This window comes from Tupaia chinensis, unplaced genomic scaffold, assembly GCF_000334495.1.
Source record: "Tupaia chinensis unplaced genomic scaffold, TupChi_1.0 Scaffold000429_1, whole genome shotgun sequence".
NCBI classification, from domain to species: domain Eukaryota; kingdom Metazoa; phylum Chordata; class Mammalia; order Scandentia; family Tupaiidae; genus Tupaia; species Tupaia belangeri.
Genome location: NW_006159934.1, coordinates 4,920,050 through 4,934,520, shown reverse-complemented (window position 1 = coordinate 4,934,520; position 14,471 = coordinate 4,920,050). Strand labels below are relative to the sequence as shown.

Sequence of the window (14,471 nt, the reverse complement as noted above, 5' to 3'; positions counted from 1 at the left end):
GCCGGCGCCTGTGGCGCAGGCTGGAGCGGGGCCTCAGGCGGGCCCTGTGGAGGCTGTGTACTTGAAGGAGGGGGCTGAGGCACGGCCTCTGCGCGCTGCACCAAGTCAGGGGCCGGAGAAGGAGCTCGGAGTTGAGGCTCCGCCTGGGGCTGGGCTAGCGGTGGTGGGACCTGAGGGCAGGGGTCTTTAAGCACCACAGGCTCAAAGATTGGCTCTTTGCAACAGTCCTGGCTCTTCTCCTGGCTTCTCTCTAGACCCGATATCTTGGGGACAATCGGCCCTGCATCCTGGCTGTCATGTTCCGGTGGCGTGCCGACACCTAACTCCGGATCTGTAGGAGGGAAGGCAAAGACAAAACCACAGGCAACAATGACATGTGAGCGTGGAACAGGAGGGGAGGCCAACCCCCGGACTAGATCACACAGCCCAGCGAGCGGGTATGAGCACACTGCGGATGGGGCCATGGCGATGGGGAAAGATGAGGGCACAGCCGTGGCCCCTCAGGCAGCGAGGGCCCCGGGGCGCAGAGCAGCAGCCGGCCAGAGAAGGCTGCATGCAAGAAAGCAGCCCAGGCTAGCCAGTGTCTGAAAATGAATGTTTTCCTTCATCTCCACCAAGTATTTTATTGAACACAATTAAGAAACAATAGCCAACCAGTTGATTTTTCCCTTTCAAAACAAATATGGTTCTTGAATACACAGAAGAGAAATGTTTTCAATAGCAAATGAAGTAAATGTTATCTAATAACACACAGATTTTTTTTTTTCTTGGCCTTCCCTCACTCCCCTCTTTCCAGTTTGACTGAAGAAGTACACTTGACATTTAGAGAAATAGCGTTGTGTTTAGCAAGGGCTAACCTTCCGGTTGAAAGTCGGCCTCCTCAGGCTCACCAATGACCCCAGCAACACTGAGGAGAAAGGTGCACGTGTGAACGGAAGTGAGATGGATGCCAACTCTCATTGCTAGGATTTTTAAGGAATGCCCCTTGGATCACAAGGGAGGTCCCCACCTCATTAGAGAGAGAGAGAGAGAGAGAGAGCAGGAGGGAGGGAGGGAGAAGAAGAAAGCAAGGAAGGAAGAAAAAAAAAAAAGAAAAAAGATGGTATTTTCTGGCTTTCCAAAATCATAGTTTCTAACATCAGGGCTGAAGGGCAGTATTTAAGCTCCTGGATTGGATAGATCCCATCCAGCCAGAAGAGCCCTTAGATCATGAAAGATGACTCTTTATTAGGTGGTTGGGAAAACCATGATGTGTGTTTCTATGCCAAAATGCGCCATGGCTTTCCTCTTGACCCAGGATCCATGGGTGCCACAGTGAGGGGCCCGGGCTCTGCATCACTCACGATGCCTTTTCAATCATCTTTTGCAGAATTCTCCAGATTTTTCTTTCATAAATTTCCACTATACTAATGACCCGAAAAACCACATGCTTTCTACAATGCGTGCCTATTAGTCTGGGACAGAAAGCACCAACAGCCCCCAAATCAAAACACCACAAAATCAAAAGAGAGGTTTTATGCCGCGAAAGATTGTGTGCGCAAGAGCAGGGATGCCCCATGACGGCTAATACAGGATTATTACCATGGCGGTACCATGGCGGGAGCACAGTTCTATCCTGTTGTGCTATTCTGTTCTCTCCAGACCGGAATCATAAAGAATAAATCGATCAGTAAATATTGTCTATCTTAGTAAGTTTACATTCAAATTACCTCCAAAAATTAACGTCCAAACAAATTCTCTCTCACAAAGAAGGCTTCATTTTTCCAAAGGACATCACCCAGAGCATGTCATTTAAATTTTCTTTTGCCACCAAAGTTGCACATGAGAAATACATAGCTGAGTACTACACAGTATTCGGCCTGACTCTCTTTATCTTCTGCTCTTTAATGAGCCCATGGAATTTGGACAACACAAGCATGTTTGCAAGCAGCATCCTGAAGGCTTCGGCTTGCTTCCCAAGGCTCTGCAGAGGCCAGCGGGGTTGGCGTTCTCAGCTCCCCCGCTGCTCCGTTTTCTCCATCCCATCCTAAACACAGCTAGAGTTCCAGGAGTGGTGTCGAGACTGTAGCAGTCACCACCATCACTGATAAACCAGGAAAGGTACAGGGAAGACCAGAACTTTTCCAGTGGGACACTGCAAATCTGTACCGAACCATCTGTGATTAATGACTGAAAAAACTTAGAAGCATGGAATTTTGAAACAAGTCCAGACTCCAGGAGACCATCCCAGATTCTCAAACTGTAACATGCATACAAATCACCCAAAGAGATCTTATTAAATGCAGATCTGGACTCAGTAGCTGTGGGGTAAGGCTCCAGAGTCTGCCTCTGAGGGTCTCCAAGGTGATGCCGATGCTGCTGTTCTCCAACCATACTCTGAGTAGCAAGGATCCTGTCCACCCCTCTCAGACTGGGCAGGGAGTAAACCCAGAGAAGTTAAGAAACTTGCTTTCTGGGGGATCACTTGGCAGTCTGATAAGCCATAAAGCTTGAGATTTGGTCCTAACTCTGCCACCAAGTACCTTTTCTCCAGTCTTCACAAAGCTGCCCCTAAAAAGCAAAAGTCCTGAAACAACAAAGATAACGGTAGATTCAGGATTCCATTACAAAATCGAAGCACACCAGACAGTGTAAATATCGGAAAAGCTCCAGAGAGTTGCTAGAACCCTACACTTCGGCTACCACCAATCCATCAATACACTATAACCTGTAAGCAAAGCAGTGACGTGTTTGAGGACTGGTCAGAACTCTGGGGGCTAGAACACTTTCATGACTCCCATTTACAGTGAGTCTCTTGAGGCACTGGTTAGGCGTCATGCATTTTGGTGGCTAATCACTAATGTACTTCCTCTTCCTTTCAATTATTCAATAAATGTATCTTCCCTGTTAAGCTTTTCCATCTTGACAGTCAATCTGTCTTACGGTGCTTCTCCAAAATTGGCAGAAACATTAAAAAAAATCATTCTGTATTGCGCTGTATGCTCTGAATTTGCCAAAGGATGAAATCTGCTGAGGCTGAAAGAAATAAGATGGTGCCAATCGACTAGTCTTATTTAAACGTTGTATTCATTACATTTTGGGGCTTAAAAATCTCTTGTCTTGTGATTATAAAAAGAACACACCATGTTTATAACGGAAATTAAATTAAAATTATACTGCCTACTCTATAGCAAAAAGGGTGAATTTACTGCATCTAAGTTATATCCTAATACACTTTTTACAATTTAAGGGTGGTTTAGAAAAAATTTGTTTAATTTTGATACAGATTTGATACAAACTTTCTGGGCCCTCTTTTGCAATAGACTGTAAACCCAACAACCTCTGGAGAGAGCAATTTGGCAACACTTAGCAAAGTAATGAATGAAGTTCTCTTGGTCTGGTGCATGAGGATTTAACATACAGACACAATGAAACAACGACATGGTTGGAACTGCAAGTTTGGACACAACCCAAATGTAATCATTAGAGAACTGGTTAGATACATTTGGTATATCCATACAGTGGGAAATACTGCAGTTGGAAGATGGATCCTGCATGTACAATTTATAGCATACACTAACTTTTGTGGAACATGGAAGAAAATAATACATATTCATCTTACTTTATATGTAAAGAAGCTCTGGAAGAATATCCAAGAAACTACTGTCTGGTTACGGGGTTGGGGAGGAGTAAGAACTGTATAGACAAGGAACTGGAGTGTGGGGAAATATTACACCTTGTGTGTGTGACAATATGTATGTGTGTGTATGTGTATGTGTATGTGTAAAGAAATATCGAGGCTGGACAGAGCCCACAGAGTTTCACAATGTTCTGTGAGGCTAACCGACATGGAAGGGTTCAGGGTTCATGCCTGGAGACTTCCCTGAGTACAGAGCACAACATACTTGCCCATGATCTGGAGCTAAGGCTTGGGGTGGACCATGCCATCAGGACCCTGTTGGGGATACACATGTATGCTCACTCTCACTCATAAAAGAAATAAACTTTTAAAAATAGTGAAATATAATTATAAATTTGTACTAAATTTGAAAACAAAATGAATTTCATGAAAAAACAGAAAGTAATAAAACTGAATAATAACAAGCAAACAAAAATACCGAGCAGTCAAGTGATGGCAAGGCTGGACCCACATTTAAAGGTCTTGGACTCACATGGCAGGACCTCCTTCAGCACATGAACATATGTGTACATGCCTGGGATCCAGGCTGGCTGAGAGTCGGGGTGGGCTGTAGCATGAAGAGCTTGTTGGGGGTGCCTGTCTTTCTCTTTTCCTTTTTCAAGTAAATAAACTTAAAAAAAAAAATCCATATATATATATATGTGTGTGTGTGTGTATATATCCACAGAAAAAACAAACACCAGATCATAAAAATAAAACTGAAAAAGTACTCAATAATCTATACCTTTGCCTCTCCTTTAAAACCGTACCTGTGTCATACACAAACCTTCAAAAAAACAAATTACCCCTATCATTTAAATTGAAAACCAACAGCAAACATTACACAACAAAAGGAAAAGACAAAACTATTATTTACAAAAAATTTAGTTACTGAGCTAGAAAACACAGACAAGCAGCTGCAAACATAAGAGAGTAAGACAGCTCGATCTGCTGTACAAATAAAGGAAACCACAACGGCAGCAGCTTCTGTTCACCCTGTAGTCAGAAATGAGAAAAGGATCCCCTTTACAGTAACAAAAGCCTTGACACTGGGAACGAGCCTAACAAGAAAATGACAGGGCCTGTAAACTTTCGGAAATGTACTGCAAAAATGGATTCTTTCAAAAAAAAAAACCTGTCATTGCCAGAGAGCATGTGTGCTCACTAGAGACACAGAGAGAGACAGAGAATGAGAGAGAGAAAGCAGCTTCCAATGCGGCATGGTCATGCTGCCATCCCTCTTCCCCCCATCTCTCCACCCTGCTGGGGTTCTGGGCAGGTACAAACATGTACCCACTGTATTTTTCAAGCTGCTGGGCCTGGGACTCAAACTGAGGTTGGCCATGGGGGATCCAGCTTCCTTAACTATTAGGCTGCTATGCCAGGTTCCCACAACCCAATTCCTTTTTTTCAAGGTGTTTTATTATGGCGGGGGGGGGGGAGGAAAGGAAGAAGCAGAAAAGTTTTTTTTTATGGGGGGGGGGGGAAGAAAGGAAGAAAGAAGTAAAAGTAATGTAAAAGTTGGTTCTCATTTTAAGATACCAGTCCCTGGGGGTGGGGAGGAGTGTTAGAAATTTGCAGGAGTGGGTTTGGATGTCACAATGACTGGAGGGCATTGGTGGCCCTTGGCAATATTAGACAAATCGGAATATGAGGAATAACCCAGTCAACAAAAATCTCAATTTGCTTTCTAAATCCCACTGACATCTGTGCAGTTGAAAAACCTAGGACTTTTTTCCAATTGCATGCAAAGAAATTTTTGTGCATGGTTTAATACACACTAAAACTTCTGTACATGGCTCAATATACGCTAAAATTTCCAAGAATGCAACTATTGTACTTTGCTGGGATTTGACCAAGAGTTGTTCTACTTTGGAAAACCATGACATCAGTGGTGAGGCAGCTCCTAGCATGAATCACCATGACCATGTATTTGTAGAACTCTGCAGGTGTAGCAGCCGGATTTATATACAATTCCATACACAGATTCAAGCGTCTGACCATTTCATTGTCTTCTAATGTACGTAAGAATTTACATACTTCTAAGCATATTCTGTTATTATACATGACTCTCTACTTGTTTCTCCTTTACAGTTCATTAGGGCTTCATATACATTTTAAAATTATGTGCATCAATGGGTATGCTAACTATGTATTTAACCCAAGAAAGTAAAAACCAAGACTGTGTTACAAAATATTCCTTTTATTAAGAAAAGGGGCACTGGGTCTGGCAGGGTTGAGGTCCGATATATCATATCCTCATGATAAACTCCTATGCTTCTGAAAGTCCAATCACTTACTGCAATAAATGCAGGAACTATCTCAAAGGGTTGTTGTGGAAAATAAATTAAGTCATGTAACATCACAACACATAGCAAAAAAGCAAGTGATCAACTAATGTTCCTCAAACTATTACAGAGACATATTCAATGTCATGGCACAGAGAAAGGGCCTGGGTTCAAGTCCTGACGTCTTCCTGTAATGGCGGGCACACCTGTGTCCGTGATCCTGATCATCTACGGCTGGGGGTGGATCATTGTATTAAGACCCTCCCTGCCTTCCTTTCATGTTCATAAAAGAAATATTAATACATAAATAAGTTTTAAAAAACATAAGTCAACTGACAAAGTGACCATTCAAGTCTTTTCTGATGGCCTTACCCACTGGATGTTAAAAGCGCAAACAAAACCAGAAAACCTCTTTGCTAAGAAGACAAATACCTGCCTCTGAGGAATGACAGAGTATGCTACATACCTTCCATCTACTTCTCATTATCTGCCTGGTTCTAACTGAGTGCATTTGGACAGAAAGGAAATGGTGACTACTGAGGAAGGAGAGAGAGAGGAGCAAACAAAATAAAACTCGAACTATACAACTCTTCCAAGGCATAGCTTCTTGTTCCTGGTGTTTTCCTTCACACTCCATTAGAAAGTTCTAATAGGGCTTATTCACAAAGTCATTGCAGCAAACCCGAACAAGCCCAAAGATATCAAGAAAACATGTGGGGCATTAGCCATTAAGTAGTGTATCTGGCCATCCACCTCTCTGCCTTTTTGAATGTCTGATTCTTATTATTCAGGAATGGATGTATCCTAATTTTACATTATTCCATGTCCTAGTTAACTTCTCCACTCAACTGTCCCAATGACAGAACCACAAAGACCTCACTATACAGAAAAATTGAAGACCACAGCCAAATAAGATAGATAACCTGGATTTTAAAAAAGGAACATTAATAAAGGTCTGAAATGGGGTCAGCGAGTGGTATGGTGGTTAAGGTGGCTGGATTCCACATTGCTAACTGTGCAGTTCAGGTCCCGGACTGGTGGCTTGAGAAACACACCAGCTGCATGTGCGAGCATGCCCAAAATCCAAGAGGAGAATGGATTGTGGCATGACCTTCCCCCGCTGGGGAGTGCTTTTTCACTTTCTCTTTCTCCCTCTCTCTGTATTTTTCTCCAGCACTTGCACGTGTCTTACAGCAATTTAAATAAACAAACAAAAAGGACTGAGATGTTCAACTCTGAGAAGCCTAAAAACGACATACGGCAGCATCAAATTTCTGTGAATCAACACGTAATTATTTCAAGCTACTAGCAATGCTTATTACTTCAACACATTTGCTTATGTATTCTGCTTTAAAAAGACAAAGTCTTTTTAAACAAAGACTTCATATTTTGTACATACTTATTAACACACAAACTGCACTGGCTAAGTTAGTTTAGCAATACTGTAAACTCCCCCAAGTTTTAGATCTTTTATTTTCAAAACTCTACATTCCAACAGTGTTTTGTGGAAAACTGTTCACCTTCTCTAACACATACTTCTCTTTATTTTCCTCCTCTCCCTCTTTTCTTCAAATCATTAAACAGAGACCAGTTTGTTCCATTAGCAGATTCAATTACTTGAACGAATGGAAGGATGACATTCAGCCTTGCAGTTCTTCTTCTCGGTCACTGAAACTGTACAAATAAATTGAGGAAAACTCACTGTTTGTTCAAGGCAAATTAATTTTCAAACACTGCAAGAGTGGAAGATGGGGGAATGATGGGTGCTTGGCAGGGTTCAAAGAGATTCCATTTTGTGCTTGTCATGTTGTGTAAACATTAATTACCATCTGGGAGGCTAAGCTATGGGCTGAAGTCTGTATCACAAGCCTCGGAGGGCCTCCAGGATTCCTATTAAAAGCAAAATCCTAAATAGGAAAAAATAGCCCTTGCATCTGCCCAAACACCGGCAGTCCGCTGGGACAGCTGTGTGGAGGCCAGCAGATCAGAGGCTGCCATTATCAGAGACCAGCGTTTGGCTATCGTTTAGTTTACCAGATTAACCCAGGATAAGGGTTAATCTGATAGGGATTAAAGAGAAAGCAACACACTGCAGTTGAGTGTACTTAAACTTGTTTCAAGTTTATTCCTACTAAACCTCACCAAAAAAAAAGCTTCAGGGGTGATGCGTATACCATACATCTCACTGCCTTATCAAAAGTGAGCCATCAAGAGGTGCATCAAGCAGTCTCGACTGTCAAGGCTGGAGGCCATCCAAGTGGCTTGGGCTGACCGAAAGAGGAGCCCTTAAAAATCAACCTGGCCTTGCAAATATTGTACTTCTTTTGCAGTCTGAAGCAAGTAAGAGCCAAGAACCATGGAGGTGAGGATCGAAATCAGAATGAGAAATAGGCTATGACTTCTTGGGGTAGGGATGAGAACTTTAAAAAGCCTTTTAAAAAACCAACAACAGCAAGTTCACATATAATCTTTGTGTTTTCCACTTCAAACAAGGAAAAGACTAGTTAGTATCACGCTGCTTCATACATCTGACATTTGCTAGACCTTCAGAATATAAAGATGAATGGGACATTCAAGGGGCTTGTGGCTGAAGATACAGAACACAGTATAAAGGAATCAAACATGGAACTGGCAGTTAGGAAACCTGTGGTCTCAAACGTCAGCTTGTGTGCTAGAAAGCTCGGAGATAAGCTTGACTAATGAGAGTTAATGAAATATTTTGTATGTTCCTGATTCTGAGTTGTCAGTAGTAAGGCACTTTTATCTTTAACATGTTCCCTCTGCAATTAAGATCAGTCTTAAGAGAACAAGCAGATGGTGTAATGGTTACGTTGCTAGACTCCCACATAGTCGACCACAGCTCAAGTCCTGGACCTGGTTGCTTAAAATTCACACTGGGTGCGTGTGGATGCGTGCCCAAAATCCCGAGAGGAGAATGGAAGAGAAGTGACTGCGGTGTGGCCATCCCTCCACCCGGCGGGGGAGAAGGGGGGGAGTGATTTTTCACTTTCTATTTCTCTCTGTCTCTCCAGTGAGCACATGCTACCTATAGCAAAAATCTCTCAAAAAAATACATCAGTTTTAGGCCAAAAGCAGCTCTGTCAAATGATGGTATATGTAGCAACCTGATATGAGAAATAAGATATGAAGGATGAAATCTCCAGTCACTTATGAACTCCAAACACACCAGTTTCAGAGAAAGCCCAAACTTTTATGCTTTGGCCTCAAAGACACACTCCCACTGTTTTTACATGTATCCTTCTTTTGGCCTCAACAGTCTTCAGCTGGCTACCCTGGACAAGCTTGCCTTCTGCTTGGTGCCCGTCCCCAGTGCCTCCTTCTCCAGCCTGTTTCCTTGGCCTTTAGCAGGCCTGGCCTATCTGCCCTGTCTGCCTGCTAAGTGCCCATGTGACAGCACACAGTATGCCCAGGTACACAGCAGCGCACAGCCAGCCTTAAAACCAGCGTAGCTGCAACACGTAAGGTGCTTCTGTGCACCTCAGTGCAGGAGGTCTACAGGAAAGGGTCTATAAGAAAGACTTCCAACTACTCACCTAAGGACAAGGCTATCGTGATAAAAGCTACAACATGTATTCCTTAAACTAAAGAACAGGGAGAACTTTTTGCTTATTTGGGGATTTTTCAAGAGGTGACACCAAGGCACTGACAATGAATTATAATTATAGGTGTTTGGTTTAAAAAGAGAGAAGATAGTTTACCTAGTATCTAATCATCCTCTCTCACACATTAAGAACAATCAAGTGAGGACATGGGCAGCCTTCTTCCAGTATTTTCATTACTAAAGGAAATCAAAACTGTTAAGCTCACAGATGGGCTGTTTACAGATCTGACACCTTCCTTACTATTCTGTTGCCCTCTGCTAAGGTCTGGCAACATTGCCCAAGAGTTTGATGCCTACGACCCAAAGAAACAATGATTATGAGGCCAATCTGATTCTGGTCACCTCTTGATGCAAAAATTCTTTGGTGTAATGTGCTCTCATCATATTACCTACTAATACACTAAACTGTTTGTTTCTGGATGTACACATCTTTTGTAGCAACATGTTTGGGATATTATGAGGCTATGGAATAAGGCATTTAGCTAATAACTTTCACACTCTTAAAGAGTCAGCACGCCCATTAAGTCAGCAAATGACCGGTTCTAGGTTAAAGCCTTCTTTCAACAACTTGAAGTTTACCAAAGATGATTTTTTCTTGAGAACAAAAGTAAAGCTGCCAGCAGCAAACACCTTAAATGTGCTCAGTCACCCACCTTCCAGCTTTGCACACTCTGATTCTGCTTCATCTGATCTGGAGGCACATACTAGACAATCACAGAGCCTCAGAAAGGTGGCTGGGTGGGGCGTGTGATGATGAAATGTAGGAATTTCCATCTTTCAGTTTTATCCTAGGCTTTTCCTCAGCTCCCTGGACCTATATGCAAATACTGCCCACCTGTAAAAGATTTTCTTAACCCTTTGCATGCAAGGCTATGGTGTACCCATTCATTTTCTGGTTGACAAAAGCAGTAGCCATCTTTGGGTTACCTTCTCACTGCTTCAGAGGCTGCAAAATATGCACACTTTAGCCCTCTAAAATGGAAGTCACCCTTATCACATCACGCAACGTCCCTGTACCTACTTCTTTTCCCTCAAGAGCACCCTCTCATAGGGTCCAGGTATCAAAAGAAAGTTACCCTAGTAGGAAGGAGTGACTCAAACCTTCGTGATGTGATGGTGCAGCCAGTATAACTTTTTCTTGTTTGTTTGTTTTGGAGCAAAGAGGGGAAGGAACCACTGACACCCAGGTGTGTGGGCTATGCTGGCCCTGGACTTATCCTGTGCCAATATATTGATTGTTGCAAAGGAGAGGGTGCTTGGTTCCCCCAAGCAATATCAATGATCTGTCAGTCTTCTGCAAAGCTCACAACACTGTCACTTGGAGTGTGGTAATGGAAGGAGGCTGGTCTTTCAGAGCTTCATCACATATCCTAAAAATAACCAATGTTTTCCAATGTCACTCCTGTCCTGTTGAAAGTTCACTGCAGGAAGTGGCCTTTGCCTTGGGAATCATCTACCATCCTTTGGCAATGAAAATTCTGTCAGCATTCAGACATGCCTGTCTATATTTCTGAGGACAGATGACAAAACTCCTCCCCAAGTCTGTTCACACAACATGCTACGGCCCAGGGGACCTGGGTGCTGCCAACCAGCAGCAATCTGTTTGACTAGCTTATGCGTGAGCACCAGAGATGCCTCCAGAATGAATCCATGAAAGTTGCTTTTCTCTGCTCATAGCATGGAGATTATCTTTAATTCTTTTGTTAAAGAGGAAGGGGCAGGGAAAAGAGGACCTTGAAAGTTTCTCTAAGTAATTTTGACCTTTCTGGTCCCAAACTGTCCACTTTCTCACACTGTGATTCCAATGTACTCTCCGACCTCATCATTCCAAGTGTTGTCCACAGACCAGCAACACCAGCAACCTCTGGCCACTGACACCCAGGTGTGTGGGCTATGCTGGCCCTGGACTTATCCTGTGCCAATATATTGATTGTTGCAAAGGAGAGGGTGCTTGGTTCCCCCAAGCAATATCAATGATCTGTCAGTCTTCTGCAAAGCTCACAACACTGTCACTTGGAGTGTGGTAATGGAAGGAGGCTGGTCTTTCAGAGCTTCATCACATATCCTAAAAATAACCAATGTTTTCCAATGTCACTCCTGTCCTGTTGAAAGTTCACTGCAGGAAGTGGCCTTTGCCTTGGGAATCATCTACCATCCTTTGGCAATGAAAATTCTGTCAGCATTCAGACATGCCTGTCTATATTTCTGAGGACAGATGACAAAACTCCTCCCCAAGTCTGTTCACACAACATGCTACGGCCCAGGGGACCTGGGTGCTGCCAACCAGCAGCAATCTGTTTGACTAGCTTATGCGTGAGCACCAGAGATGCCTCCAGAATGAATCCATGAAAGTTGCTTTTCTCTGCTCATAGCATGGAGATTATCTTTAATTCTTTTGTTAAAGAGGAAGGGGCAGGGAAAAGAGGACCTTGAAAGTTTCTCTAAGTAATTTTGACCTTTCTGGTCCCAAACTGTCCACTTTCTCACACTGTGATTCCAATGTACTCTCCGACCTCATCATTCCAAGTGTTGTCCACAGACCAGCAACACCAGCAACCTCTGGGAGCTTGTTAGAAGGGTGGATTTACAGACCCCGTCCACATGCATGTTCAAGTTTGCAAGACCCATAGCACTACTAGGAGAGCTGAAGAGCCTTGGCAAGCACCATTGCTGAGGGATGCTATCCAGAGTGTCCTTCTGTCTCCACCTCCCAAGACCCATCCTTGCAAATTATTTGCTTCCTTCTTTCCCAGAGTGGGTTCTCCACCAGTGTGTAAGTGGTTAAGTGGTGGGGTGGTGGTGGTGCCATTCTCCAGGTCAGGAGCTACCCCTAATACTGAACACATACGTGAATGTCAGCAACAGTGAACTCTCGTTTCTGGTGCTTCTTTTGATCCTGGCTCCATGATTCACTGGATCATTCACCATGTATACCATGGAATGATAAAGTTTTGCCCTAAGTACAGGTATGAGCCACCCAGGAACTTGATGGTTGACACATAGAAGAGGTAGATTTATTGTGAATGCCATCATAGACAAAACCAGGACTAAAGGAAGTAAACTGTCCACAAAAATTTCAACCTGTGGGTTGCCTTGAGGGGAACAAGCTGCTCTTTGCCAAAGGTGGCTGAAGAATGCAGAATAATAATAGTAAGAATTCTGACATGTTGGTCATACACCTTAGAAAGGGATTGGACTAAATGATTTAGGAGACTTAGGAAGTTCCATGAGATCCCAAACAAAATGTGGGTAGCACATTCCTTGGAAGAACATTGTTTTATTATTTTCTTCTACCTTTCCAGAACTCAATCTTCTATCTTACCTGTGGTTTAATGAACATTATTATGTCCTTGGTTTTCAGAAACTTTGATAAATGCTACATTTTAAATACATACATACCAACAATCATACACATAAAAAAGACCATATATATATGAATCTTCAGAAATAGAAAAAAATAAATCTGCTATATCCCACCATGATAATTATAAAACTGAAAGAAATGTTTTTCGGGGGGGTGGGGGCGGCGGTGTGGTGGTGGGAGGAAGGAAGCGTAGTGTTGTTTGCTATATTTGAAATACTTTATCTTTTCCTCCCCACTAAGATGGGTCTTGCTGTGTCTCACTCCTCCAGCCTCTGCTTTCCGAGATTGCTGGAGTACAGTTGCATACCACCATGCCCTGCTCTTTCAGACAGGTTCTCGCTTGTTGTCCACGATGGCTGTGAATTTGCTGTCTTCTTGCTTCGGCCTCCTGAGTGGCTGGGATGGCAGTCATGAACCAGTGTGCTCCTGGCTCTTACGGGGGGTTGAGAATAAAACCTGGCCTCCATGTGGCCTCGACTTGCTAAGTAGCAGCTTCAACCAATGCACATTACCATGGTCGGGCCTTTATTCTTTGTCTGAAGGACAAGTCTAGCAATCTTTAAATTGATTTTCTACAAGCAAGCCATATAATAAATACTTCATAGGAAAATCTCTTGTCATTATTTCATTTGCCATTATTTTATCACTCGAAATTATTTTATTTCAGTACCTCAATTTATCATAGAAAAAGGAAAAACGTTCAAATATAAACTTTGAAGCTATATGTCTATGAGGTTTAGAAGCAATGAAGATGGTGATGACATCAGCCTGTTAGAAACTACCTCTCTGCTGGTGTCACCTTTCACGTATGGAATGCTACGAATCAGCCTCTAGAAAGAAACAGCGGGAAATTTTACCTCTCCTTGGATAGAGCTGGAGTAAGTCACCAAAACAGTAGTGTTGCCTCCTACTTGCAATTATAATCCTGGAAGGGAAATGCTGTCAGACAACCAATTTGAGGCTTGGGACATGTCCTATCATAATGACTTAAACTTTACTGCAAATACCTGAACTTTATCTTCAGAGATGCTTTCAAAAGAAGACTGGCAGAAGGTAACACGGCATTCGTTTGTTTCTTCTTCAACTGCCCAAGGACCACGGTCACCTTGTTGTCTTACCACCCCCACCCAGCTCAACAAGACTAAAATCAAGCCCATCCCCTCTCACCCAATATTCTGCTTACCTGAAGCTCAGAATCATAGCATTAATCTGTTATTCCCCCTTACATTCACCACTGGTCCATGTGCAAATCCTTGCTTAAGTGATGGCATTAAAACACAGGTTACAGAATCTACCATCCACCCCCCAGCAGCCTGAGTGAACTTTTAAAAAGTAAATCAGATCATGCTGTCAACCCCACTTAAAACATCCTCCAATGGTTTTTCAGAATACATAGAATAAATTCACAACTTCTCCCCATAGACTCTGCCACTCTCTCTCCCCTCTAATCTCCAAATGCTCCATTTGCCTGTTCTCTCCCCTTTTCCCACACAGATGCATCTTTCAAAGTTCACCCTTATCCAGTCCCCACAGCTCCTA

The 14,471-nt window shown here is 42.9% G+C and overlaps 1 protein-coding gene across 1 annotated transcript in view; it reads right to left on the bottom strand.

The window, feature by feature from the left end:
* Window positions 1-14,471, bottom strand: part of AUTS2 (activator of transcription and developmental regulator AUTS2) — a gene marked incomplete in the record, with an annotated part of 100,385 nt that overhangs the window by 34,235 nt on the left and 51,679 nt on the right. The window contains 1 exon segment of the mRNA XM_006155010.2: window positions 16-331. Coding sequence (XP_006155072.2) covers window positions 16-331 — 316 coding nt within the window.